At 42.6% G+C, this 27371-nt stretch overlaps 1 protein-coding gene across 2 annotated transcripts in view; it reads left to right on the top strand.

Annotated features, from left to right (window-relative positions):
* LOC127651550 (dedicator of cytokinesis protein 11-like) overlaps nucleotides 1-27371 on the top strand; it is a 119425-nt gene that overhangs the window by 56546 nt on the left and 35508 nt on the right. Inside the window, exons 28-36 of one of the 2 annotated variants that reach the window (XM_052137446.1) lie at nucleotides 2318-2464; nucleotides 3394-3477; nucleotides 5626-5737; nucleotides 6831-6869; nucleotides 11294-11472; nucleotides 14836-14949; nucleotides 15708-15780; nucleotides 17952-18040; nucleotides 19260-19374. In XM_052137446.1, the coding sequence (XP_051993406.1) occupies nucleotides 2318-2464; nucleotides 3394-3477; nucleotides 5626-5737; nucleotides 6831-6869; nucleotides 11294-11472; nucleotides 14836-14949; nucleotides 15708-15780; nucleotides 17952-18040; nucleotides 19260-19374 (952 nt within the window). The remainder of the gene's footprint in view (nucleotides 1-2317; nucleotides 2465-3393; nucleotides 3478-5625; nucleotides 5738-6830; nucleotides 6870-11293; nucleotides 11473-14835; nucleotides 14950-15707; nucleotides 15781-17951; nucleotides 18041-19259; nucleotides 19375-27371) is intronic. The other variant, XM_052137454.1, reaches the window with a different exon arrangement.

Genomic DNA, 27371 nt, shown 5'->3' with positions numbered 1-27371 from the left:
CTCTAACAATCTTTTTATGTTATCTGAGAGGAACATAATTAGCTTTAATTTCCAATTCCTTCATTATCACTATCATAGAATATAAAGTAGGTGCATGGAAGTATTCTTGGACTTTCAAGCAGGATGTTGTTTTCAACTTGGCATTCGTACAGATTTAAGTGTTTAACTTCCTCATTCTTCAAAAACGTGCATGCTTGAGGTGCTTGATAAGACACACCCTTTAAACTATTTACACAGTGCACACAGACTGTTGTACTTTGGATGTATACACTTTTGTTACCATTTCATCTCATTCCATATAGGGCTGGGCATTATTAACCCTTGTGCATCAATTAAAAAAAGTTACACATAGGTTCATTATGGACAAAAATGGCCATGTCCAAAAACTGTCATAAAAATATTATACATTTATATTTTTTTCCACTTTCACTGACATAATTTTTTTAACCAGCATCAGCTCTAATCATAATGACCAAACATTCATTCATTTTTAGAATTTTAACCCTTTAAACGCTGGTTTGTTTACATAATGCCACTGTTGTTTTTTTTAGGAAAAAATGAAAATTAGTAATTATTTTCAATTTAATAGATGCTAAGCAGAATTTTTTTTCTTTGATTATTAGAGCCTCGGATATGTCAATGATTAACAACAACATTCATTTTGATGCATTCATATTCTTTATGCAGTATCAGATTTAAAAAAAAGCTACCACTCAGGTCCATAATGGACAAAAATGGCCATGTCAAAAAAGTGTCATAAAAATATTATAGAATAATATTTTTTTCTACTTTCACTGACTTATATTTTAACCAGCATCAGTTCTAATCATAATTACCAAACATTCATTTATTTTCAGAAAATGTAAATTTTGAAGCCTTGCCAACATAATGAAAGCATGTTAAACAAGATTGCATCATTTTATAGTTAAATGGCACTGGGATTAAAAATCGCAGTTTTAATGGGTTTCAATGTGCCATTTCTGTCCAAAACGACGCTAAGAGGCAGTATTTTGTGTAACTAGTGCAAAAAATATTTTTTTAAAGAAAATAGGGTGAAATATTAAAATTCCAATAAAGATTCACACCTGTGGAAAATGTTATGCAGTTAGCATTAACACAGACAAAGTTATCAAAAAAACAAAACTGAAAAAGCCAAAAATGTCCACAAGGATGCACAAGGGTTAAAAAATATATTTTTGTGATAAATACCTTAAAACAATATTGTGATATCCGATTACATCGTCAACCCCCCTGCTGATGGTTGGTGATTTTTTTTGTTTTATTGATTTTGCTTTAAAAAAAATAATAATTTATTGATATTTATATATTCAAATTGCACTTTAAACTAAATGAAAAAAAAAGCAATACAATAACAAATTGATCAATAAATCTTTATTTAACCACCTCCAATAGCTCCTTTTGTTCCCCCCAAAAATGCTGCCAAATGTGTGTTCTTATTGAATTCGTGTTTGTATTGCATTTTTGTAATACAATGCTGCCTAAAGAAAAGAAAAGAAAATAGAATTTTAGGTTCAAGGTGAACGTGTCTTTTATTACATTATGATTTAATCACTTTTGATTAAACAAACAGTGAATCAGACACAAGCATTGACGGCTATTCTTTTGTCTGTTCTTAAAAATATAAGTACGTGTCTTTGAGACTAACAGCATTTCTTGTCATGTGTCAGTCCAAGACAGGTCGTCTGCCTGTTGCGGTAAATGAGCAAAATTACTCACGCATGAAATACATTCGGAACTTGCAAACAGGATTCAGCCACGTCGCATTTGCCAGGTGCTAGTTTCACACCCTGGTCTCGGTTTAATATATTTGCGAATTCCCAGATGCATGGTTTTGCCATTTCCTGCTATTGTTGATCATCGCCTGTTCTCAATCGCCAGTGGGATCTTTGTAAGACATCGTCGATATCCGATTATGCTGTCCTATTGCCCAGCCCTAATTCCAAACATGTTGCGGCCTATTTGACATGTCAGTCACATATTTCCATAACTGAGAGCGTGTGTTATCAAATTGCTTATGTAAAGGTCTGCTATGTAAAGTTTGTTGTTCAAACATGCATTAAGCTTACACTCTTGGAAAACTTTTCCATAAAAATATATCTGAATTGGAAATACGTCTTTCTTTATCTAATAGAACCTTTTTTAGATATACAATACACTAGTGTATATTGATAAATGTGTTTGGAAATAGTCTACTAGACTGTCCATGTGTATGATTCTTCCTCTACTGAAACTATGCAACATTTATAGCATTCCTTGATGTCAGTTAACGTAGTACTACTGCCCGCTTTACCAACAGATGCCTCGAGCTCAGAGATTTCCTGATTCATTCCAACAAGCACTGCAGTCTCTGCTGCTGTCCATCATGCCTCACATCACTCTCCGCTACGTGGAGATTCCAGAGGAGGCCCGCTGCATCAACTTCAGCCTGGCCTGCTTCATTAAGGTCAGACCTAACACTTGAGTGCTTCATTAAGGTCAAGCCTATACGTACTGATTTACTTCCAGAAAAGTTCTCCTTCATTCTTCGTTCAAGTGTAAAAGAAGTTTGAAAGTAGTAAGAGTAGTGATTTACTGTTTATATCTGAAATGAACCCCACAATGAACACCCACCTGTCACGTCATCATCTTGGACCAATAAAATTGAGAAGGTGTTAAGCAGCCAGTACAACATTTTCCTCTAAGTTCGCCCAAGGGAACTACAAAAAACCCCCTTCATTTTGGTCTGATTTGGTTAAAATTACATTTAGACATCACACCTGTTCGTAAAAAGAGCAAATGAGGCATAATTCTGCGCTGATGATTCATAGCATTTTCAGAAAAATAATACTGATATTAACATTCACATCTGTGTGCCTTTTAACATTTGGGCTTGGTTGCTGTAGAGTGTTATCTTTTATAGGCATTTGTCGTTTTCCTGCCAGCAGTAGTTGATAGTGGTAGAAATGATAATAATACATTTTTATTTTTATCATTTTAATTTTTTTAGTTAAATTAATTTATTTTTGCTCCACTAGCATCACTAAATGGAATTGCACAAATAAACTTATTTGGACTAATAGGTAGTCCTGCCCCATTTCTCACCATTGGTTGAGCCTTTGTTGTTGTGTCCGTCAGGTCAGGATACACAAACGGAGTAATGTTTTGATAGGACTGTATCATACAGCCACAGAGTTTACACTTTATGGTTAATCAACCTACATATTGCTTATATAGAACTAGTCATCTTTTTTAATAGTTCCTAAATAAAGAGTATTAAGAACAAAAGCTGGTGGCTCATGCAAACTTATTTTTTTATAGCAGTGTAATCACAACTCACATCAGTTCATTGGATGTCATTATGTTGATTTGCTTTTAATATCTTTCCATACACAGCGCTGCCTGACGTTTATGAACAGAGGATTTGCTTTCAGTCTGATAAATGACTACATGTGTGGATTCAGTCTGAAAGATCCGAAGGTGGGCACAAGAAATCATCTGTTAAAACTATTTGTTATTAATCATTTATGATTGTGTGATCAATACTCACAGTTGAAATAGAAGTAAGCTTGTTTCCAATTATTGAATTATCTCAAGAGCAAAAGAATTGAGTCATATGTAGCCTCTGTGTACCAGCATCCATCTCAAGGTGGACAAATGTCGAAGACCATGGGCTCTATTTTGGTGAGCAGAATCGTGATAAAATGCATGCCCAAACATCAAATTAAATCCTTGACAGTCACGGTTGTAGCCATTCTATAAATGTTTTTTTTTAAAGTGTTAAATTATTTAGAAATCCAAATTTTTTTAATTGTATTTTTTAAAGTAATGTTATTATGTTTACATTTACAGGTACAATGTATGTATGATATTATTGTATTGGTATTTTTCCACCTGTTGTCGTTGAGTGATTTTTAAGTCACTCCAAAAGGGTAAAATGTTTGGATTTGGTATGATTTGTCTTGACCACTTTATGATTTTGTTTATATTTTAATTTAGTTTGAAGTGCATTTTGAATTTAGAAATATGTTGGGTTTAATTTTTTTGTATTTCAATAAATGAATAAAATATTTCAAAATCGACTGGTAGAAGTGAAGTGCGTGCCGATACAATCACTAGGCCTGTCGTGATGAATAAATAACCATCTGATCACAGCTATTTGATCTGAATGCAGTTATTTGAGACACAAACCATCTCGCAGCAGACATGGAGAGGAGTGCGTGAGATCAGGGAAAGAAAGCACACTTTTAAATTTATATGCAGCCGAGTTCACCCCGTGAACTTAGATAGGATAAAATGGATGGATGGATAAATAGATGGATAGATATATAGATAGAAAGATGGATGGATTCTGCCGAGTTCAGCTTTCTGTGTCATTATTCAAAAATGTTTGCATCCATTTGACCAACGTAAGTTGTTGTTGCCTTCTACCCAATTACGATATATGTTAATATTGCATTTGTTTTGGCCTGGGTAGCTCTGTGAATAAAGACGCTGACTACCACCCCTGGAGTTCGAATCCAGGGCATGCTGAGTGACTCCAGCCAGGTCTCCTAAGCAACCAAATTGGCCCGCTTACTAGGGAGGGTAGAGTCACATGTAGTAACCTTCTTGTGGTGGCTATAATGTAGTTCGCTCTCAATGAGGCGCGTGGTGAGTTGTGCGTGGATTCCACGGTTGATGTCTCTGTGGTAATGCACTCAACAAGCTACGTGATAAGATGCACGGATTGGCGGTCTCAGACTCGGAGGCAACTGAGATTCGTCCTCCGCCAACCGGATTGGAGACAGAGTCACTACGCCACCACGAGGACTTAGAGTGCATTTGGAATTGGGATTACAAATTGGGGAGAACACTTGTTTTTAAATATATTGCTTTTGTGTCTCTATAAATGTGTAATTTCTCCATAAAACAGTATAAGCATGAATAGAACTTAGCTAAAAGAAATGTGTGTGGTGGGCAGACATTTTCTGTGAAGGAAAACACACTCAATAATTAATTCTCTTTATAGTGAATGCTACAGTATAGGGAGCGATTTCAGCATGTTCTGAAGAGAACAAATCAGTTGATTACAGTCCCCTGTGATTGGCCAATGACACACGGTAATTCAATTTTAAATTAACTACATTCTCAATATGAGCAATTTTTACTATTACTTCAAATCCAAAATAGCTTTTCTTCACATTATTGTAAACACATAAAATATAAAATTTTAGATAACATATAAAAAAGAAATTCACTGCGTTTTGCATATGGGGCTTTTTTAGCCCTGGTTACTCAAAGTTTAGCTAATCAGTACTTGTGTAGACGCCCTATGTGGCAGGGCGGAGAGCGGGGCCGGGTCGTGATTATACACACCCGGTCCTTTATCAGGCTAATTAAGCCTCCGAGAGGGATAAAGGCCGATTGTGGGGGGTTGTGCGGGAGAGAGAGATCGTTTACGGGCATGTCCGTCGTGTGTGTGTTTGTGTCATTTAAGTTTAAGTTAATCGGTTCTCGCCTCCTCCTTTCGATTGAACTACGTTACACCATATTACTGTAAAACATATCTATCTGTTACTGTGACATGCATCTACAGTAGGTCTCCAAACCAGCCCTCTGACTCATGAGGTTTTTAAATATTTACAGGTTCTTACAGAGATGAAGTTTGAATTCCTCACGGCGTTGTGCAATCACGAGCACTACATTCCTCTAAACCTGCCCATGGCGTTCGGCAGGACCAAGCTGCAGAGAGTCCAGGGTAGGTCTCTGCATTTGTTACTGTTGATGCCACCATGCCCTTGCTTTCCCGTGCCCCCATCCTTCCCTTCATATACACCATGCCTTGACCCCAGTCTAACTTCCCCACTGTAAGATCTGCTAGCAGCGCTGGTCATCATGTCATGGAATGTGAAGCAGGGCTTCCAGCTACAAAGGGTTTAAGTTGTACACAATAAGATGTGATGACATCTAAGCTCTGCATGTAATTTTTGGCATCGTTGAGAATAATATTTTAACCTACACATTAGATGTGAAGGTGAAGTGTTGAATTTTTCAGTCAAACTTTCACCACATTTCAGCCCAAACGGAATTGCAAAAACGAATGACCGTTTTTAAACAGGTTTCCCAAACACTTCCCTCATCTGTCTTTAGTCAGAGCAACAGTTACCCCGTCCCAAACACGTCATTGGTTGAGCCAGTGTTGATATGTTGGGCTGGTCAGGATTCTCAAACAAAAAGTGAGCAATGTCAGAGGAAGTCTGCCTTTGGTTGGCTTATTTATTGCTGAGACTGCATATTAAACTGGGATAGAGGAAAGTATGTAAACCGAGAAAGATTATACTCTTCACCTTTTAATAAGCTATTTGAAAACAACAGATTCCTTGGCTGCCATGAGTTTATCAGTTTTGACATTTCCAAATCAGAACTAAATAAATGCTCTAATAAAACCTTAACATGTGAAACATATTTCCTACAATCACTGCATCACCGAGGTAAACAGTCTCTGAGACATATGATATGTGTGGAATTGCATACTATCACAATCGTACTATATATGCAGTATTTATTATGTATACTGTTCACAGTATGCACATTTTCTTAATGCATAGATCTCCCGGATCACTGGGTTAAGATATTGAGTTAAGACCAGAGTTTTATACAAAATTGGATTAAAAATGATAAATGCTTTTCCCAAAGACATTGCAGCTACCACTGTTTGAAAAATGCATCACTTTCATTTCAGTAGTAAGTTAGTATTACATTTTAAATACAATCACACACTCTCACAGCTTCACTCCCATCACTGATGATGACGATCCTGCATGATTTGCTTCCTTTATTCATTATTTCAGGTTTTATTTCGTATGCGGCGGAGCGTTTTGGTGTCGTAGGTAGGTGATGCCGACCAATGCCGACGCAAACAGATAATCTTGTTCTCAGATAATCGTCCTGGTAACGCCACTAATCACCTTGCTATGCTCCTGTGTCACTCATAAGTCAACTGTCTAACCCGCATCCGATGATGCAGGACAAGGCCTTAACTTTTCTGTCATGAAGCTTTACATATTTGCTTTGCTTGGATGAAAGTATGTTTTGTGAAAGAGAGTTTTGAGATTAAAAAAAAAAGCATGCAATGAGGGCAGTCTTTCATGACATGCGATGTTGTTTGTTGCTGACTTTTATATTGCACTGTTTTTATCATATATTTGTCTGTCAAATCTCTACCATCAATTGAGCTCTTTACTGGGATAATGAATTTAGATGCAGAAACATCTTATGTGGCCTTGCCGGAATTAAATTCTTGTTGCTATTTGGGATAGGGATGTTGAGTAATATTAAAGTCTGGTACTGTATCACATAAAAAAAAAGATAAAAAAGTAATTGATTGCTCGATTAGTGAAGCCTTCTCCTAAAAAAGCCTTGCAGGCTGTATTTTGCTGGTTTAATTTGGTCATTAAGCCTAGCCAAACTGGTTTAGCTGGGAGGCCAATTGGTCTCCCAAGCTAGCTTCAAAATGGCCAAAACCTATTTTAAAACTAGCTAACTGACTAGACTGGAAATATCCCTGCTGGAAAAAAAATAACTAAAAAAAAAGCATAATTCTTTATTTATTTTTTTTAGCAGGGATATTCTTAATCAGTGTTCAACATCCGCTTGTTAACAACAAGATTTCTTTGAGGTGCTTTGTGTTTTCATTCCACCATTAAAGCAGATGCTCTAGTGACTCTAATAAGAGCTAAATATACCAAGACAAATCAAAATATTGCCACACTTGGCTGTACCTGATAGCACAGACCTCTCAACACCTCAATGATACAAATCCACAAATGTAAGTTATTTAGAATTGCATGCAAAACTTTACATAGAAATCCTATTGCATAAAACGCAAGGTTTTCTGTCACTCTTTCTGTCATGTCTGAAATGTAGTGAAGTCAGCTTTCACAAAGCATCTCTAAATGTGTTTCACTTGGATGCCTTCCACTTTCACAAATGCCAATGGCCTAATGCAGCACTGTTGCCCTTTATGAAAGGTCCAAAATTAACTAAATTAACAACCAAGTGCTAAATGTGAGTAACAATCTGTTTAAAGTCAAATGTTATTCGTCGTCTGTACATACATTGGGAATTGTAAAAATGGTAGTCTTACCCTCGCTGATTCAGGACAAGCACCACCTTCCATCAAATCAGCCAAGTATCACCTTGTCACCAATTCTACTCTCATTTGTTTTGCAGCGTTAAGCAATGTAAATTATGGTGCTGCAAGACCCTTGTTAGAACCTTGCTTGGTCCATTTTCAGATCTGTGGAAGGACCCAGAGCAGGATTAGTGCAGCAACCAAAATATTATCCATAGTATAATATGATTGAATAGTTTTGAAAGCCAATTCCTACTATCTTTCCTTCATGAAACACAAAGGAGATATGAGGCAGAATGTTACCCTCAGTTACCATTTGTATTGAAAAAGGTTTAAACAAAAGATTGTATTGAAATCCCTTTTGCTGAGGTGCCCCTCCAAGAGAGCAATGGCGTAGCCATGGGTGTTTGAGAGTGTGCAAATGCCTCCCAAAATGAAAGCTTGCACACCCGAATGAAATGAGTTTTTTTTTACGCTTAATAATATAAAATGTAGGGGTGTAAAAATGCATCAATATTATGCTTAAATTTTGATGCATCGGTTCTGAAATTGAACCAATTATAATGACTTTTTTTTTTTTTACAGAGGCCATCTCTGATTACACGTGCACTCTCGCAACAGTTGCACTCTCGCAACAGTTGCACTCTCGCAACAGTTGCACGCCATTCAATTCTTAATTCTGTAAGCCTGCTTGTTTTAAATATCAGATTTATCTGCCTGTATAGAAGACTGCATTTGTATTTCAATTACTGGTTCAGTTAATGCAGCAAAGTTATTTTTTTTCTTTTTAATTATGAACCAAACCTTCCTGTACTCTATAAATACAAAGAAAGCTCGGAAAAGTTACAGCTCGGAATACAGTTGTGCATTCTTTTGTTCAACACAATTCATTACGCATTTATTTCTTATCCACATTAAGTTATTGAACCAGTGAATGTAACCTAAACCCTTTTTCAGTATTCCTGTATAGTGCAAATTCTCCCAGCATTTATATTTTCGTCTTTAGCATATTTTGGAAAATAATTGTGAATACAAAATAATTTCATTTAATTTTATGACTAATTATTTAGCCTAATATTTTTAAACATTAACAGGTCTACTTAAAAGTGTCATCAATTTGTTTAGCTAAGCATTCAAATGTATTCTAAAGGATTATTAGGAACACCTGTTCAATTTCTCATTAATGCAATTATCTAATCAACCAATCACATGGCAGTTGCTTCAATGCATTTAGGGGTGTGGTCCTGGTCAAGACAATCTCCTGAACTCCAAACTGAATGTCAGAATGGGAAAGAAAGGTGATTTAAGCCATTTTGAGCGTGGCATGGTTGTTGGTGCCAGACAGGCCGGTCTGAGTATTTCACAATCTGCTCAGTTACTGGGATTTTCACGCACAACCATTTCTAGGGTTTACAAAGAATGGTGTGAAAAGGGAAAAACATCCAGTATGCGGCAGTCCTGTGGGCTGAAAATGCCTTGTTGATGCTAGAGGTCAGAGGAGAATGGGCCGACTGATTCAAGCTGATAGAAGAGCAACTTTGCCTGAAATAACCACTCGTTACAACCGAGGTATGCAGCAAAGCATTTGTGAAGCCACAACATGCACAACCTTGAGGTGGATGGGCTACAACAGCAGAAGACCCCACCGGGTACCACTCATCTCCACTACAAATAGGAAAAAGAGGCTACAATTTGCTCACCAAAGTTGGACAGTTGAAGACTGGAAAAATGTTGCCTGGTCTGATGAGTCTCGATTTCTGTTGAGACATTCAGATGGTAGAGTCAGAATTTGGCGTAAACAGAATGAGAACATGGATCCATCATGCCTTGTTACCACTGTGCAGGCTGGTGGTGGTGTAATGGTGTGGGGGATGTTTTCTTGGCACACTTTAGGCCCCTTAGTGCCAATTGGGCATCGTTTAAATGCCACGGCCTACCTGAGCATTGTTCTGACCATGTCCATCCTTTATGGCACCATGTACCCATCCTCTGATGGCTACTTCCAGCAGGATAATGCACCATGTCACAAAGCTCGAATCATTTCAAATTGGTTTCTTGAACATGACAATGAGTTCACTGTACTAAAATGGCCCCCACAGTCACCAGATCTCAACCCAATAGAGCATCTTTGGGATGTGGTGGAACGGGAGCTTCGTACCCTGGATGTGCATCCCACAAATCTCCATCAACTGCAAGATGCTATCCTATCAATATGGGCCAACATTTCTAAAGAATGCTTTCAGCACCTTGTTGAATCAATGCCACGTAGAATTAAGGCAGTTCTGAAGGCGAAAGGGGGTCAAACACAGTATTAGTATGGTGTTCCTAATAATCCTTTAGGTGAGTGTATGTCCTGTATACAATTTAGGATGTATATAGGACAATTTTGAAGCTACTGCCCCTCAAAATGTCTGTGCACGTCCCTAGTGAAAGTGAATGTGACTGGGGCTAACATTTAGGTTTGTGTTCCACTGAAAGTCATATTTTGGAACAACATGAGGTAAATTAGTAGGATGATAAGAATGATATAATTAAAAATCTTTTTGCCTTTTGGAAATCAAGCATTTAGATGTTGCGCACAGACTTTCAGAAGGAATAATCTCTAATCTAAATATATAAAACGGAATACTATAATTAAAACTAAAACTGAGATTGTTGCATTTGTAGATAAATTAGTTCGGCCGAGCCAGCGCTTAATGTAAAAATGTGGGCTATGTGTGAGGCATTGGACACATAAACTACACTAACATTGTAATAATACATTAGAAATAAAACGTATAAAATAAATATTTGATTAACATACTTTGAATAAAATGTATATTAGTACATTAGTAAAATAAAAAATAAAAAAATACGAAAAAATCATGATAGGACTTTTCACGTTTTTGTGAAAGGTGGCAAAAATATAATTTAAAATAGATTTTTTACATTTTAAATAGTTAAACAGTTTCATGGCCGGGAAGAAATATTTATGTCTGAAACATTTTCTCAATTCGCCCGCCAATTGGCAGCTTTGGAAAAAAGTTAATTTTGGACCCTGCATGACAAAAGTGTAGTGCCTGTTAAACTACCAAAAAGCCACAAAGATTGTGGTATTTTCTCATAATGAATGTGATGTGAAACATTACTTGCAGTAGCTTCAACTGAGAATGTCAGTGACCTTGAATTGATATATTTCAGATCAGAGTCTGGAGTACAGTCTGACTGAGGACTACTGTAAGCACCATTTCCTGGTGGGTCTGCTGCTACGAGAGGTGGCCGATGGACTCCAAGGCTGTCCAGAAATCAGGAAAATAGCTGTGGCCGCACTGAAGAACCTCATGATCAAACACGCCATGGACGACAGGTACGCTTTTAAGGTGAGTTGTGATACTCTGCAAACAAATATATGATTTTGGAAACTAAACCACTTAACCTACTGTAAAGGGATTAATTTGGAAAGGAGGCAGCGAGAACCAGCTTGACAATATAAATTATAGTTTAATATGAAACTCAACCAAAATGACAAACACATACACAGGTGTCGGACAGCTGACCGTAAATCTCTCTCTCTCTGTCCCACTGCAGTCTCCAGATGGCCATTATCCCTCTCTGAGGCTTGATTAGCCTGATTAGGGGCCAGGTGTGCGGAATCACGACCCAGAACCGCACTCCGCCCTGCCACATTTCTCCCTCGTGCTCCCCGGCATGATGTACATCCCCTCCCCTATTTCCCTGGGAAGGGGCAAGCCTTCCGCCCCATCTGCTGGCAGGTCATCCCCTCTATGAGGGAAGGGACAAGGGGAGGGGAAATTTTTTTTGGAACCTACACGCCGTAACGGCAATTGTGCCAATTTAACAAAACATTTGAAAATAGAGATGGAAAGGCCAACACGGAGTGGCAGTGGGAGTGGAGAGAGAGAGAGAGAGAGAGAAAAAAACACTTATTCGCCGGTTCTCTGATACGCCGTAGCTTGGTCCTCGGCCACTCCTCCACCCTCTAATGGATGACAGCCGTGCCTCTCCGGGAGGATCGGAGGCAGTCCTCCGGCCCCTGGCAAACGGAACGCCCCCGGCGCATTCCGGTGGATGGAAGGGGTCTCCCCCGTCCCTGGCAGCGGTCCTCCGGCTCCAGGTGGTCGGCCAGGAGCCCCTCCCCGCTCGCGGTCGATGGTCTCAGACCTCATCGTGTTTCAGTGGCCCTGACTGCTACAGGCGGTCGGTTAGGAGCCTCTCCTCCCCTGGCGGTCGGCGGCTCTACATCCGCTCTCAGGCGACCGGGCTCCTCTGTCCCCCGGCGAATGGCCGCAGCTGCTCCATTGGGATGGATGGAAGTGGTAAGGACTCTACTACGGCGCATCCCTCCTCCTTCCTGTGTTTCGGCACCAGTGTAAAGGGATTAATGGAAAAGGAGGCAGCGAGAACCGGCTTGAAAATATAAATAATAGTTTAATATGAAACTCAACCAAATAGACAAACACACATACAGGTGTCGGACAGCTGTCCGTAAATCTCTCTCTCTGTCGCACTGCAGCTTCCAGTCGGCCTTTATCCCTCTCTGAGGCTTGATTTGCCTGATTGGGGTCGGGTGTGTGGAATCACGACCCGGCCCCGCCCTCCGCCCTGCCACACCTGCTTCTTGTTTGGAAAGTCCCCGATGCTGTTAAATAGCACAAGGGCATGTCTTTAACCTTTGTCCCCACCAGAATGCTTATGGCTGTCTTCCATGTGTAAGTAAATAGACAGCTGGGATTGTCATTACTGAGAATGACATTTGATTGTTTATTTCTCAATGGTGCTTGTGTACCAGAGATTTCTAGCAGTGTATTTTGTTGGCCACTTTAAAATTAGATTAGTTACACAGGCATTTCTTTTGCTATTGCTCATGCTTTGGTTTAGGGAGCCTTCTAATCCCCAAACCCTACATATGAAACTTCAGCAGGTAACTTGCCCCACACTTTATGTGCTACAGACTTGAATTATAGGGACTAGAAAATCACAGCGACTTAGGAGTTGGCAACCACTCAAAACACCTAAGAAATGCCCTAGCAACCACCCAGAACATCCTAGCAACTGCATAGCAACGGGCATACATCTCAGAACATCAGAACAACCGCTTAGCAATGCCCTGGTTACCACCCACCAAACCCTAGCATAGTGGCAGCAATTTTTTGCACAGCCAAGTACCACTCAAAATCTAATTTTTCATACATGAAAATAATTTCTCATATATGACTTATGCAATTCTAGTGTTAATGTTTTGGTTGAGAATTTTGCACCAGTTTAATATTTTAGATAAAATATCATCTTAAGCCAAACAGCACAAATAATTTAGTTAAACATTTCCCAACAGCATGCACATGAAGGCAACTCTGGTAAAAATCATCAGTTTATTTTAGATGACCCCAATGCATAAGCAGGTTGACATTATTGAAATGTTTGTACATTTTTGCATTTTATCTTTATGGAGAGTGGCATGCAACAAAGCAAGGAAAACCTCAAATACTGTCTTTTCCGTTGTCACTGTAGCAACTAACTGCTGCACATTGTAAGTGAATTCACCACAGACCACCATCTGTTGTCTGTTATGCAAATGTTAGGTTTTATTTGATGCGTCCAAATCTAAATTCCAGGTCGTTGGCACAACTGGTGAGCTCTCACTGTGATCGGGTTTCTCGTGAACTCACTATGATCGTATTTCTTCTGGATAACACCTAAAAAAAATTCATCTTGACATTGTGAGTGAGATACTACTAGTGGCAGAACCTCTGGAACTGGACTTATGGGGACATTTCTTGAACGCTGTGAAAAAATAGAAGCTGATTTTATTAGCTTTTGCAATATCTAGGGGTTGCATCTCAATCAGCTCACTAGGTCGGTAGTCAGGGAACTGACCACGGGGGTTGGCCATTTCTAAGGCTGTCCCATTCACTTCAGTGCACTGAAACGTTCGCTCCCTAAAAATTGCATTTCTCCTCAAGAAGTGTCGTCATGTCTTATTAAGTTTCTCAAGTCATTAGAATAAGCACTAGTGTAAATTTATGAAGTCTAACCTTTATTTTCTCTTCAAAAAAACGATATATCAATCAACCTCTACTCTTTAGGTTACAAGTATTTTATAGTTGGCCCCCAATAAAGCTAGACAACTTCTTGATGTTCTTAAATTTCTTGATTTGGGTGGTTTTGTGGTCTTAATTAAACCCATAAAAAGAATACTATAGACTTTTTTAAACTTAATACCAAGAATAATAATACATGTGTAAGCTTTGATTTACTCCCCACATCCCCAGGTCACTATTATTAACAAAATGTGAGATTATGACATTTTAGTCAGGTATGGTACAATGTTTTACTCATTTTTAGGCACTCTTTTGACAATTTTGACTGCATTGGAGAATCTCGAAAAGTGGAATGGAAGTAGGTCTATTTGTGACCAGTTTTCATCTGGCACTCAAAAGTTAGTAGTTAAAGAGGCCTTTTGTATAATATAGCTTGGGTATTATTAGCATTGTTTGCTCTGCACTATTAACGACAAGTCAGCCTTTACAGTTACAAATTGTTCTTTTGATATAGAGATGTTAAGGACATCGTTGAAATGTACACAACTGAATAAATATTCATGGAATGTCATTTGCTTCATCAGTGCTCATTCATAATGACCTTACAATGCCTTCCATTGTGTTCCATTCATTCTGATACAATGTGTCATCTTAATAAGTGATTTAACTTTAACCTCATGACAGAACCAGCAGGCTCGCATCTGTCTGCTCTACCTGCCACTGTTCGAGCTGTTGTACCAGAATCTCAGTCAGATGAACAGCCCCAGGCAACTCATCAGAAATGGCCTCGGCTTCATGGTAAACACCCATTTATCTACAATGAGTCTGTCACGTCTATGTGGAAAATATTTTTATGAAACATTGCTCAGTGAGTCTTTGAATTGGAACAGTTGTAGAATGTCTATCCAAACAGAGAGGACTTTAAGATTAAGAAAATATGAACAGAAATATAAGAGTGCAATGATCTTGTACAGCGATAGTCACCTTTAACTCTAAACGTCCGTCTGAGTTCTATCTTGAAATGGACTATAACATTTTTACTTTTAGATGTAAACCGGATTCCCAAATATCTGTGTTTTCCAAGAAAATTGTTAAAAGTCATGGAAAAGTCATGTCATTTCTATAATGATATATGGATTTGTAGTTATGCTTTGGCTGTTTCATCTGCTAGATTGCTCATGATTTGTATATGTTGATTAAAGTATGTTTGCAAGCCAGAGTGGTGTCGGTTGAACTGATTTACAGAACAGTCAGAATGATTCATTTGTGAATAGGTCTGAATCAAAATTATCTTAAAAAATCCTTACTCATTAAACACAAATGACTGGAAAAGTCATGAAAGTCATGAGATTAGACAAGGAAATGTTATTTTCCTCTTGACTGTGTGTGTGTCTGTGTGTGTCTGTGTGTGTGTGTGTGTGTGTGTGCGGCTACTTTACCATTCTGGATTCTTATTGCAATGACATTTATATGGTGTGTCCTTTTATAAACTTTAACCATGCACGTTCTTGAAAAGAAGTCAGATAATCCCTTCTTGTGTTCCCACGCTCCTTTAGTACCGAGATAATTCATCAGTGACCGGTTCAGTGGACAGCCGCAGAGGCAGCACCATCATTGATAAGGAACTTGGTGAGTATAAAAGTTATTTTGCAACAAAAAAGTTAATGTAATAGACATACAGTATCATTGAAACATTTGGACACCAACCTATTCTTTATTTTTTACTATTTTCCATATTTTAGAATAACAGTAATTAATCAAAAATGTTAAATAACACAAATTGAATTATAGGAATGATAAAGTTATAATTTCACATCTATAAAGTTTGCCTTTGTCTATGAAGCGGCTATCCATTTGCTTTGTGTTATAATAAAAGACATCTCTCACAAGACTTTGAGGCTTAAGTGCTTCATTACTGTCTTTTTCTCTGGACTCCCAAGGTCTCATTTAAAATTTTGACCATATTAACAATAAAATAAAAAAAATAATGAATAACATTTAATAATGACAAAAATAATAAAATAAAATACTTAATAAATAATTATCACTAACAGTAGTGACTCCTGACCTTCTCCACAGCACTGAAACATCATTCAAAGTTTGCATACAAAATTATAATGTCCTTCTTCAAAATTAGTGAAATAAAATAAAATCTAAATCCACTGTTGTGGAGGTTCACCAAGAAGACCAGTACTAAGACAAGTCATGCTTACCAGGTGACCAGCAGGAGTACAACTGTTAACCCACAGACAAGAGAGCGAAGGCAAGACCAGGCAAAACATTGAGTTTGTTAAAAAGGGAGGTGCCGCACAAGGCACGGCACGAAGGGAGGAAGGGTCAATCTTGGCAATTGGAACTGGCCAGCAGCTAAAATTACCTTCTGAGATCGCCATCAACTTCCTGAGGCTGAACATGGTGTTATGGTGGCATCAGCTAGGAATGCCATAATGATTGAACTTACTGTCCCATGAGAAGAGGGACTGGAGGCAGTCTATGAGAGGAAGAAGCTCTGATCTGCTGAGTTCAGGAAAAACGGATGGAGGGCTGCCACTCACCCTGTGGAGGTCGGGTGTCAAGGGTTTATTGGCACATCAATGCAGCACCTGTTGAAAAACACAGGTACCTTTGGATCAATGTTGTAGAAGTCTCTGAATGAAATGGCAGAAGAAGGGAGCTGCTGGCTATGGTTAAGAAGAAAGGATGAAAAGTGGGGTGTGCAGAAGTGAGAAAGTAGGAATAGAGAACAAAGACTATATGTGGTGAGGTAGCAAGTAGAAGAGGAAAAGGCTGGGGAGGAGCTTTTTCTGCTGACCCACTCGGTCCTTATTCAGGGGTTTCTGGAGAGGGATTGAGTGGGGGATCGAACCAGGCCAAGCTAGGCTTTGGAGGGGCAGCTGACGCAGTCGATTGACTCGCCTCTCACGTCGCCCTGCTACTTAATCTGTTGGAGGATTGGTTCAAGGGCAGGCACTGGATGGGTGGTTGGCAGAGTTTGATAACTTGTGTTTTTCTCTAACAGAGAAGAGGCCTTGGATGCAGGGTAGGTTTGCTCATGGGGAGGGGTGTATAGAAACCTGGTTGAAAGGTATGTCTTGATGTGAAAGGAGGAATGTCTTGATGGGAGAGCCAGAATGAGAGGCAACCGAGAGGATCTGGTGTCCAGTGGCAGGGAGACGTCCCTGACCACTGCCCCACAACCAGGATATGCTCTGGGAATAATTGGGTGAAACATCAGTGATAGGTGTCTCCCAGTTTATGACCTCATAGCTGGACAACTGAAGGCACCGGCGGACGTGCAGCAGGTAGTAATGCCCAGTAGGTTTAGACATCTGAGAAAATAAGTTGATTGAAATAAAATAACAATGTAACAACCTGCTACCCATACAGCTTTTACATGCTGGGTATTCTCTCAGGCAACTTCATGAGGTCCAATTGGGTGGCTTTTTTAAAAAAAGTTCCCATGTTTGCTGTACACTTGTTGGCTGCATTTCCTGCACAATTTGGTCCAACTAGAAATTCGTACATAAACAATTTATATTTGTCTACAATGATCATTTCAAGCATTCAAGCATACACATTTAGATCTCAATGTTTATGAGATCATAAAATATGTTTCGGTCAAGTTTGTCCAAACTTTTAACTTGTGCTTTATGCCATGTTTATACACACCATCTGTGTGTGGAATGTGTATTTTGTATGTTCTGATTAAACTAGATATTTCTCTCTCTCTCTCTCTCGTGTGTGTGTGTGTGTGTGTGTGTGTGTGTGTGTGTGTGTGTGTGTGTGTGTGTGTTTCACAGCCAGTGCTCTCCCCCAGAATGGCTTTGTGAGGAGAATGCAATCTAGAGGCTCTTTGTATGGGGATTCTGGTACTCCAGACATCAATGAGGTGAACAACAGACATCTATTTCACTTTAAGCAGTGCTGGGTAGTGGATTACATGTAATCCGTATTAGGTAATCAGATTACAAAAATCAAGTACTTGTAATTTGATTAAATTACATTTTAAAATACTCCTAATCGGACTACAGTTACTTTTTACAGATTACATGATTACATATTAACAACGGCAATGGCAGTTAATTGTTAATTATTTATTGATTATCCTAATTATTCTCTTTTTTCAATCTTTAAAATTTTTATGCGAAATCGGCATATCGCTGTTATACGTTCGGTGAGTCTTATAGTGTTTTCGGAAGCGAGGGGGAGGGTTGTTATGCTACTAGCCAGCCAGGTGAAGATGGAGCGTTCTATCTCAGCATTTAACCACTGGATCTATATAGATAATATATATTTTTAAGGAGACACTGTGCAATGTGACCTCTGCCTTCCAAAAGTTAATATCCAACTAGCTGTGAAGGATTCTACTTCGAATCTAAATAAGCATTTGGAGGTATGTTTGCCAGTTTTTTAACTTTACATCACAAATCTAACCAACTGAAAAACATTTTTTCAATTATTATTTGAAGTATCACTCACTGTGTGATATAACCATGTGTCGCAATGTCTTCGGAGGGATTTGCCCATTAAAGGCATCAAAATTCACATCGTATACATGTGATTTCTTATTCAATTGGATAAGTGCCTTAAAGTTACTTTTAGTTTCTTAAATAGCTTTTGTAGTTGGCTTCAAAAAGATTTATGAATACACTTTTGGTGTCTTGATAACTTAGAGATGTTTTTGTGATGCCGATTTATAAATATAACTGGTTTGATTTCTAACCACACGTGGATGGCATTTGTAAAATGGTGAAACTGCATGACCACATGTGTGTTAACTTGCCTCTTTCAGAATCAAAGGGGAAAATATGAAATCTTCCTTTATATTTTTACATTTGCAATCATTTATCTGAATTTGTGGACATAAGCACCACTTAAACGATTAAACCATGCAGAATTTGGTTAGAAGTAATCCACAAGTAATCAGGTTAGATTACCCCAAAATGTAATCTACAAGATTATGTTACTGATTACATTTTTGTCATGTAATTTGTAATCAATACCTGATTACAATTCACAAATAATCCACCCAGCACTGATTATATGTGTCCATAATTCACATCACATGACACCATGCATCATTTTGTCAAGTGTACATATCTGCTTAGTTACACAGGCGCGGTTCCAAAATAGGCACTTTGCCTGCCATTGGCCATCTGGGACAGTATGAGATCAGAGGGCTGCTTCTGTGTTACCTGCATATTATAAGAACTTTATCAGATGGTAAGCACACTGTAATGACTGTAATGAAAGCATAGTCAGAGTAACCAAAATATGTAATAAATGATCATGCAAGGGACAGGGGATGTGTTGAAGTTTATGATTGATGTGTGTTCCAATTTCTTTTAAAATCTGTGAAACTTTCTGCTGAGTTCTGCACATGTGCACCGTCTCTTACTGTACTAGCAACCACCTATCAATGCCTTAGCGTCACCAAACAGTGTTACATTTGAGAGTTTAGTCATAGTTCAGTCTTTTTCATAATTTATTTTAGTCAGATGTACTCTGACTAACATGGCATATCATTTTAGTCAATAAAAATAACATATTTTAGTTGTTTGCAAAATGACAACAACGTCAGAATGTAATATACCAATATTTAATTAAATATTAAAACATTTTGATTTTTAAAAAAGGTTTATTTAACATGTATCAAAGATAAAGAAAACATTGTGAAAACATTCCTTTTGTGAAAACTTGAGCTCCTGAAATAATATCATATAATAAACTTACTAGAAGTTACTTTATTGTGAATTGTTCATGCTTTAGAGACTATTTTCTATACTATTTATAATATTGCATTTCATGTTGCACGTTTTTACGGAAACGGCATATTCACAACACTTGTTAAGCATTCTGATCAAGTTCAAGTTCACCTGTTGATTTGCTTCATTGTTCATTGATTAAATTAAAAAAACCTTCGTCAACAAACATTTTGGTCACAAATTTGGTTGATGAGATTAACACTGCACCTATAAGACCTTAGTAACCGCAAAGCAATGCCCATGCCCTTGCAAACCATTAACACACCCTAGCATAGTGGTTGCAGGTTTTGCATGTTCAAGCACCATTCAAATTTTCTTCTGATAGTTTATTAAAATGTATCAGATCCAGTTATGAGATATAGAAAGTAAAAAAGAAATGAGGAAAAAATACAAAATAATTAATCTCTTTACTAATTAGTAGGGCTGTCAATCGATTACATTTTTATTTGAAATAAATTTTTATTTTATTAATTAAAATAATTGCATATGTAAATATATAAAAAAGGCCCTCTGATAACAATAATTGAAAATATAATGATTAAATAATAAAAATGGTTATATTCAAATAAATATAAATAATAATTTACTGTATATTCTAAATAATTCTGATAATTAAAATGAATTACATTATTGTGGTAGAAGAGGAAAGCATACATTTTTTTAATTGAATATAAGCCTATCACTGACCGACAGTCCACAGCAATCCATTTTGCGATTGAATGTGTCAATTTTTCCAGGACAGATTTATTATAAGGATGCATCAATGTACACATGCATCAGACTGACTCTTTTGGAGCATCTCACTTTGGTTGCGTAGCATCATAAACACCTTATTTTTGGTCACTGTGCCAAGTAAAATTTAGTTTGCAACTCGTGGAAAACACTTCTCGAGATCCCTGCATTCGAATTTGCTCTCCGTCTAGCTGTTTAAACGCTATTTTGTCCGTACAGGTGCGCATTGCCTTTACAGCTGGAGTTTTGCTTACTGCCCCCTGCTGAAAACTGGTGGTGCTTAAGACTAGAATTTGCTCAAATGATAGCAATATTGCTTATTACATTCCGAGGACATGATTAAATGCATTCGTATTTTGGAAAACTCTATAATACTAATTAATAGAGTTTAAATAATACTTTGTTTAAGATGAAGGTTTCCAGCTCTACTTAGAATACTTTTTATATTTTTGAAGACCGCAACGAATCTGCACACTTTTTCTAGACAAATTAGAAAAAAGTATGCAGATTCTGAATGAGGCAGCCTATGTAGAACTTCATCAACTTCAATGCTTCAAAAACAAGTAATATGCCTAAAATGTGCAGTGCAGGAGCAAGAGTGAAGGAAAAAAAACGTTTGGTTACGTATGTAACCTCCGTTCCCCGAGGGAGGGAACGACACGTTGTGTCGGAGAAGCGACACTAGGGGTCTCTCTTGAGCGCCGATATTCACCTCTGATCTTATTGAAAAGGGCCAATGGGAGTTGGCAGTCAGTATTTGCATACCCCGCCCCCGGACATACGGGTATTTAAGCGGGGCAAATACGGGAGTTCATTCAGGATTTTTCTGAGGAGCCGAAATGGTCCGGCCACAACAGTGCTCGTTCAGCGACATGGCGGAAAGACACAACGGTCGTTCTCCTCGGGCGGAGGTTCATACGTCAAACGCTCTTCTGTCTCTCCACGTTGTGTCGGAGAAGTGACACTAGGGGACCCATTCCAATCTTGCCATGCGCTGAACCTTGTACGTGGACCGCCGATACAGAGGCGGGCAGGGATTTCATCCAGTGCCACGCATCGTCTGTACCTGGCTGCACGTACCCTTCCCCAATGCCCCATAAGAACATCAGAGTCCTTCTAGTTACCCTGGGAGGGGAACAAAGCGATGTTTGCCAACATGGGAACGGGCCAGCCTGGCTGGGCCTCTTTTCTCTCTATGTTTCTCGCAATCACGGCCGGGCCCTTACACGCATATAGGGAAGGGGTCTTACCCAGACCCCACACCTGCCCTTTTTCTTGGGGAGGAAAAGTGGTAGACACGTCACACGGCCGTCTTAGGGCTCGTGTGGAAAGTATGGTGCGGTGGTAGATCCAGCCTCGAAAGGGGGGAGTTGCTACAGCACGGCGACCGAGGCAGCTGTAACTGCCTAAGGGAGACACGGGGTCCGCCGTAAGGGGACAGAACCGTGGAATTACACACAGGGGAGTCCGAACAGGAGGCCTTCTTATTTTACCTGTGGAGCCCCTATACCAGTACGGGGTGGCCATCAGGGTACCCGCAGTGGCTTGGGTCGGCGAGTTCCTCCGCTGAACCGCGGACCCGGAGGGCTGGGGAGGAATCGACCAGGGGCCCGACTTGGAGTGGGGCACCCTGGGAAGAAGGCGCACTACTTTACCTTGACGTCAGGAAAAGGGCGCTGGGCGCAAGTGATCCACCCGGCCGGTCGGTCTACGTGTTACCGAGTTCTACGGGCTCGGACCTGAGAAAACACGAGGCTCACTGGGGGAAATGCATACTTGCGCAGCCCCGAGGGCCAGCTGTGTGCCAGCGCGTCTGTCCCGAGGGGAGCCTCTGTTAGGGCGTACCAGAGCGGGCAGTGGGAGGTTTCCTGGAAGGCGAACAGGTCTACCTGGGCCTTGCCAAACCGTAAAACCTCGCGAAGGTGTTGGGTGTTGCCCAACCCGCGGATCTACAGATGTCTGCTAGGGAGGTGGCCTTGGCCAGTGCCCACGAGGACGCAACACCCCTTGTTGAGTGAGCTCGGACCCGCAAGGGTAGGGGCACGGCCTGGGTGTGATAAGCCAGTGTGATGGCGTCGACAACCCAGTGGGCGAGCCTCTGTTTGGAGATGGCATTCCCTTTCTGCCGTCCCCCAAAGCAGACAAAGAGCTGCTCGGAGCGTCTGGTGCTCTGTGTGCGGTCCAGGTAAATGCACAGGGCGCGCACTGGACACAGCAACGAAAGGGCTGGGTCTGCCTCCTCCCGGGGCAGCGCTTGCAGGTTCACTACCTGATCTCGGAATGGTGTGGTAGGAACCTTGGGCACATAGCCCGGTCGCGGTCTTAGGATCACAGACGTATCTGCCGGACCGAACTCCAGGCTCTGGCTTGGTTGATGGTATTCACAACGGTCGCCGGTAAGCCGGCTAGCTCTTCCGCGTCCTGTCCAGGGACCAGACGTGGAGGTTCCAGAGGTCTGGGCGCAGGTGCCAGAGCGTGCCCCGTCCCTGAGAGAGGAGGTCCTTTCTCAGGGGAATTCGCCAGGGAGGAGCTGTCGCGAGGAGCCTGAGTTCCGAGAACCAAGTCCGAGTGGGCCAGTAGGGGGCCACCAACGTGACTTGCTCCTCGTCCTCCCTGACCTTGCACAGCACCAGTGCAAGAAGGCTCACTGGGGGAAATGCGTACTTGCGCAGCCCCGAGGGCCAGCTGTGTGCCAGCGCGTCTGTCCCGAGGGGAGCCTCTGTTAGGGCATACCAGAGCGGGCAGTGGGAGGTTTCCTGGAAGGCGAACAGGTCTACCTGGGCCTTGCCAAACCGTTCCCAAATCAGCTGGACCGACTGGGGGTGAAGCCTCCACTCCCCGCCGGGCAGGCGTTGTTGTGATAGCGCGTCCGCTACGACGTTGAGCTTGCTGGGGATGTGAGTGGCACTTGAGTCGCTGCTGGCTCCATAGGAGGAGACGGCGGGCGAGTTGTGACATGTGGCGGGAGCATATGCCGCCTTGGCGATTTATGTACGCCACCACCATGCCGCACACGGCACCCCACCCGGACCGGGAGGCGTCGGTTGTGACCAGGACGCTTCGGGACACCTGCTGCAGGGGCACTCCTGCCCGTAAAAAGCAGAGGTCTGTCCAGGGTCGGAGTGTTTTGAGGCAGGCGGGGGTGATCCTTACCCGATGCGTGCCGCGGTGCCATGCTTGTCTCGGGACTCGAGTCTGGAGCCAGTGCTGGAGTGGTCTCATATGCATCAGCCCCAGCGGCGCGACCGCCGCGGAGGACGCCATATGCCCCAGGAGCCTCTGGAAAAGTTTTAGAGGGACCACTGTGCCTGGCTTGAAGGAAGCGAGGCAGTCCAGCACCGACTGAGCACGCTCGCTCATGAGACGTGCTGTCATTGAGACTGAGTCTAGCTTCAACCCGAGAAAAGAGATGCTCTGAACCGGAGTGAGCTTGCTCTTTTCCCAGTTGACCTGAAGCCCCAAGCGGCTGAGGTGCTGGAGCGCCTGGTCTCTGTGTGTGCATAGTAACTCTCGAGAGTGTGCTAGGATGAGCCAGTCGTCAAGGTAGTTGAGAATGCGGATGCTGGCTACTCGTAGCGGGGCAAGGGCCGCCTTTGCGACTTTCGTGAAGACGCGAGGGGACAGAGACAGGCCGAAGGGGAGGACTTTGTACTGAAACGCCTGGCCGTCGAACGCGAACCGTAGGAAGGGTCGGTGTCGTGGCAGAATTGAGACGTGGAAGTACACGTCCTTCAGGTCCACCGCTGCGAACCAATCTAGATGCTGAACGCCAGCCAGAATATTTCTCTGCGTAAGCGTTTTGAATGGGAGTTTTAACAAGGCCCGATTGAAAACTCGCAAGTCCAGGATTGGTCGTAAGCTGCCACCTTTCTTGGGTACAATGAAGTAAGGGCTGTAAAAACCCTTCCTCATTTCGGTTGGAGGGACGGGCTCTACCGCGCCCTTGGCTAAGAGGGTCGCTATTTCCATGCGCAGGGAACTGGCATGCTCGCCATGTACTGCGGAAAAGCGGACGACCCTGAAGGGGGGCGGGAGCCGGGCAAACTGAATTGCGTAACCGAGTCGAATGGTCCGGTGCAGCCAGCATGATGCGTTGGGAAGCGGAAGCCATGCTTCCCAGCTCTGCGCTAGGGGCACCAAAGGGACGAGTATTTTGGACGTACCCGGCGGGGCCTCGCAGCGGGGCGGAACAGGTAATTACCTTGCTCCGCGCGCCCGGCAGGGGGCGGGTTCTTGACTGAGGAGGAGGTCTGATGTTGGCGTCCTCTGGACTCGTCTGAACCGGCCGGCCGGGGGACAGTCGTGGGCAGGCGGAAGGCGGGATCGTCGCGTCCGGTGTACCGGGACTGTTGTGATCTGAAAGCACATTGCCGTGAAAATGGCATTTGCGGGCCAGGTGACCCAGAGGCAAAGGAAATAGCTCTTTTATTGAGAATGTGGGTACCACAGCCCCCGTCAGGGGATGTGGCAAATGAAAAAACAAAGGATTCTCCTCCCGGCCCTCCACCGGGGGACGGAGCGGTCTTACCACCTCCGGAGCTAACGTCTTCGGTTCTGGGTCGGCTGTCTCAGGAACGCTTGGGAGCCTTCCGGGTCCTGGAGGGGTTCGTGAGACGGGCGCGTCGCTGCCTGCGGAGTGCTCCGACGCTGGGGCTGAGAGCTGGGCCCGGGTTGAGGCGGAGCAGGAGCTGGTTCCTCGCAGGGGGACGCCCTCGGCGGGCAGACGGGGCAGGGCCCGTAGCGGCAGGTCTGCGGCGGGGCATGATGTGCGAAATGGCCTCCGTCTGCTTCTTCACCGCGGAGAACTGTTGTCCTCGACGGTGTCACCGAAAAGGCCAATCTGGGAGACAGGTGCGTCCAGGAAGCGTTTTTTGTCCGCCTCACGCATCTCGACCAGGTTGAGCCAAAGATGGCGTTCCTGGACCACTAGGGTGGCCATCGTCTGTCCGAGTGCCTGCGCTGTGGCCTTCGTCGCTCTCAGGGCGAGGTCGGTCGCTGAGCGCAGTTCCTGCAGCACATCAGGATCAGGTCCACCCCCGTGCATGTTTCTGAGAGCTTTGGCCTGGTGGACTTGCAGGAGGGCCATCGCATGCAGGGCGGAGGCAGCGCGTCCAGCCGTAGTGTAGGCCTTCGCGTTAGCGAGGATGTTGTCCTACAGGGCTTGGATGGGAGTGCGGGCGACCCGCCAGGAGGTAGGGCTACCGGGGCATAGATGGTGCGCAACTGCCCTATCAACCTGGGGAATCGCGTCGTACCGTGGCGCTCTCCGCCGTCGAGGGTGGAGAGAGTGGAGCGGGTGGCACCTAGACGAGCGGAGGCGGGGCTCTCCACGTAGGCGTCAGCTCATCATGCACCTCCGGGAAGAAAGGGACCGGGGGATGCGAGGCCATGACGGCAGCTGCCCCCAGGAACCAATCATCCAACCGAGAAGGCTGTGGGGAGGATGGAGGTTCCAGTCCAACCCCACGCTCAAGGCGGCCCGGGCAAGCATGTCGGACATCTGAGCGTCGGCCTCAGCCTGGGCCTGCTGGCCCGAAGGCGGCAGTCCAGGGGAGTCCTCGGCATCAGACACCGCACTCTCCGATGCAGCGGCGAGCTCATCTGCTTCGGACTCGGGAGGATAGACAGCCGGACCGTGAGGCGAGCCGCTATCGCCGCGAGCGTGGACGGAGACCAGCGAGCGTGTCGGGGAACGGGAGGTTCGAGGGGGGTTACCCGGCGAAACTGCACCTGCTGCCGCCCCCAAATTGCCACCAGCGCCAACCGCACCGTCCTTAATCCCGTGGGAAGAAGGAGCAATGCGGGGTGCAGCTGGGGTGGCTTGCTTTCTGTTGAAAGCAAGCCGCGACCGCAACGTGGTTATGGTCATGTTCTCGCAGTGAGAACATGAACCATCCACAAACGCCGCCTCGGTGTGATCGCGGCCCAAACACACGAGACAGCGCCTGTGGCCGTCTGAAGCAGAGAGCACTCTACCGCATCCAGGAACGACACAGGGGCGGAAAGGCATCTTGAAAAAGACGCGTCCTTAAAAGGACGTTCAACGCCGGTGTGTTTGCTCTTTTGAGAAAATTACTCTTTTAGTAAAAACTCTTTTAATACACAGTGTGTGTGTATGCGTGTCTGCGCTGTCGAAGCGCTCAGGGGCAACAATGCACGCCGTGCACTGAGAAGGAGAAAGCCGTTGTTGTGCGCCGTCAAGATCCAACAGCATGCAGATCGTCAGAGGAAAACAGGAACGTTTAAGTGGCGTGTAACTTCGCAGCAAACTGCAGACAGACCATCGGCTCGAAGAAATTTTCTGAATGAACTCCCGTATTTGCCCCGCTTAAATACCCATATGTCCGGGGGCGGGGTATGCAAATACTGACTGCCAACTCCCATTGGCCCTTTTCAATAAGATCAGAGGTGAATATCGGCGCTCAAGAGAGACCCCTAGTGTCGCTTCTCCGACACAACGTGGAGAGAGCGACAGAAGGGGAAGCTTGAGTTAAACAACTTGGTGCCTGCTGCTGGATCCAGGTTTTTAAAAAGATAATACAAACTTGGAAATGTAAAAACACCCTAATTTATGCAAATTTGAATGAGATTATGCCTTAAATGTCACAATGATTCACAGGTTTAAAAAAGTCTTCAAGGACCCCTCGGGTACACATACCCCCAGGAGTCACTGGTGAAAAATATTTAATTGGTTAGATATTGCTTTTTTTGTATTCTGTTTTA

The sequence above is a fragment of the Xyrauchen texanus genome, chromosome 1 (genome assembly GCF_025860055.1).
Source record: "Xyrauchen texanus isolate HMW12.3.18 chromosome 1, RBS_HiC_50CHRs, whole genome shotgun sequence".
NCBI classification, from domain to species: Eukaryota; Metazoa; Chordata; class Actinopteri; order Cypriniformes; family Catostomidae; genus Xyrauchen; species Xyrauchen texanus.
This window is presented reverse-complemented; position numbering and strand designations above follow the sequence as displayed.